Source organism: Penaeus monodon, chromosome 21, assembly GCF_015228065.2.
Source record: "Penaeus monodon isolate SGIC_2016 chromosome 21, NSTDA_Pmon_1, whole genome shotgun sequence".
Taxonomy (NCBI): domain Eukaryota; kingdom Metazoa; phylum Arthropoda; class Malacostraca; order Decapoda; family Penaeidae; genus Penaeus; species Penaeus monodon.
Genome location: NC_051406.1, coordinates 38,738,319 through 38,740,470, shown reverse-complemented (window position 1 = coordinate 38,740,470; position 2,152 = coordinate 38,738,319). Strand labels below are relative to the sequence as shown.

Below are 2,152 nucleotides of genomic sequence, written 5' to 3'. Positions count from 1 at the left end.
GCAAAGGGTACACATCCACACACAGCTTGGAAAAATCTTTTAATTATCCACAATTAACAAATCCATGTATATCGTGGTTTCAAAACTAATGGATCATTTTGTTCCCATTTTGTTAAAGAATATAAATTATCTATCTTTATAAAATGCTAACCTATGAAAATTGCATTGATAAACTCTGTGTCTATGCATGAATTACTTCAAACAAGTAAAAAGATAAGGATCTTTCTGCCATATTTACAGTACTATACATTGTTTTAAAGTCTCATGCAAGGCACAGAAAAAAACAGCACACTACACTGTTTTTGAGTTGGGTGAACCTTTATTACATATAAATAATCATCTGGAGAGGTTGGTAACCAGGCTACATGAGAAGTGGTTTAAGCAATAACATGATTTTATACTTAGTTCATATCTCCAAAACTTGTGTTCTCTGATTCCGTTTTATGAAAAACCCAACTGTCACTGGTTTCAAGCTGGTGCATTAACCACCAGTCATGGCTAAATCTCTGACATCAAGATTTTTGATGCTGGTAAGAAAAAGGACTTTGGAAATAACGTTGAAAAAATGTCTTAAATACGAACACACCTGTTCAAAATCGATCATTATGACCATTCTTACTATGACATAGATAAGACACTTGAAGGATGAAGCTGGCAATAATAATGACAATCTATAAATCTTCAAATAGGTATCATTGGTATTCAAATTTTGAAGACCAAGATATTACTTGTAGAATTTCTTGGACGAATCAGCAGCATGATCAAGCAACAATTGGCAGGGCTTAAAGTTCTCGCCATAGGCAGCTGCGTATTCTTGCATCTTGGCCACCAACTTGTCTGCTCCATAGTTGTCTACAAATCGGAAGGGTCCACCAGTAAATGGAGGGAAGCCAAGGCCAAACACAGCACCAATATCTCCTTCAAGCTAGAAAAAAAGAAAAAATTTTGATTTTTCAGTACAATGACAGCTGAAGCATTTATATGATAACCATATAAAGATTTCATCGCTACTCTAAATATACACAATGTTACATTTTTAAGAATTCTTACAGGACTATTTAGAATGCCTTCTTGCAAGCACAACAGAGCTTCGTTGACAAATCTGCTAGCAAGACGCAGTTGGATGTCAGCATCAGTCATGGGGCCCTGGAAGTCAATAATTTTCAGAAATGTGACTAATTCTAAACACCTGTAAACTTCAGTTCAATTTACTTTACATCTTAAATTATTTTCTTAAAAGTATAGAAAACATAGTAAAATTTGTCAATAACACATTAGTCTTTCCACTATTATGTATCAAGTATAACACACGAGTAAGCAAGCAAAATATGGGAAAAAAAGAAGAGACAGCTTTACCTTAGGAGTAATAGAATACTTCTTCACAATTTCCAGAGCACCCTCATTAACATTTCGTTCCTTTACACCTGCTTCATATACATAAATACCCTTACCAGATTTGCGACCTGCAATGGAGGGGAAAGTATTAAGTACTGGAAATGTAATTACCACAGTTTCTAGTAAGCAAAATATTCATATACTTTTAGAGACAAGATACTGATACATCAAAACCAGTCTTGTTTTAAACAACACAAAAATAAATTGGGTAACTGACCTAGGAAGCCAGCAGCAACAAGATCCTTCAGGAGATTTACATCGCCACCACCAATGCGGGATCCAAGGGCCTTGCTGAGATCTTCTCCAACATGCATAGCCACATCGATACCTGTAACAAAAATCTTCTATAACTAGAGTTCATATTTATAAACATTCTACTTTTCCCTCAATGAATAGTGCCAATCAAACATGTATTATATAATATAAACTTGTTCTTGCTTATTATGAAATACTGACCACTGGATCAAAAATCATTTATTTTAAAAAAGTTACATGGCAAAATAAAAGGACCTTACCGACTTCATCAGCCAGAGTCGCAGCTCCTACAGGCCAACCAAAGGATCTTGAGAGTTTATCCATCTTCTTGGGCTCAACACCTTCCTGGAACAGCCTCACACTCTCTCCCAGCATGGGACCCAAGATCCTAGTCGTGTAAAATCCTGGCCCATCCTTAACCACAATCACAACCTACAAAGAAAAAATAAAATGACTTTCCTGATTCTTTTTTGTGATTCAATTTTAACACCAAAATGAGGAT

The 2,152-nt window shown here is 35.5% G+C and overlaps 1 protein-coding gene across 1 annotated transcript in view; it reads right to left on the bottom strand.

The window, feature by feature from the left end:
- Positions 1-24: 24 nt before the first annotated feature.
- Positions 25-2,152, bottom strand: part of LOC119586483 (trifunctional enzyme subunit alpha, mitochondrial-like) — an 8,742-nt gene continuing 6,614 nt past the window's right edge. The window contains exons 4-8 of the mRNA XM_037935221.1: positions 1,911-2,082; positions 1,613-1,723; positions 1,357-1,463; positions 1,051-1,146; positions 25-925 (exon numbers count right to left, since the gene is read on the bottom strand). Coding sequence (XP_037791149.1) covers positions 725-925; positions 1,051-1,146; positions 1,357-1,463; positions 1,613-1,723; positions 1,911-2,082 — 687 coding nt within the window. The 3' untranslated portion in view covers positions 25-724. The remainder of the gene's footprint in view (positions 926-1,050; positions 1,147-1,356; positions 1,464-1,612; positions 1,724-1,910; positions 2,083-2,152) is intronic.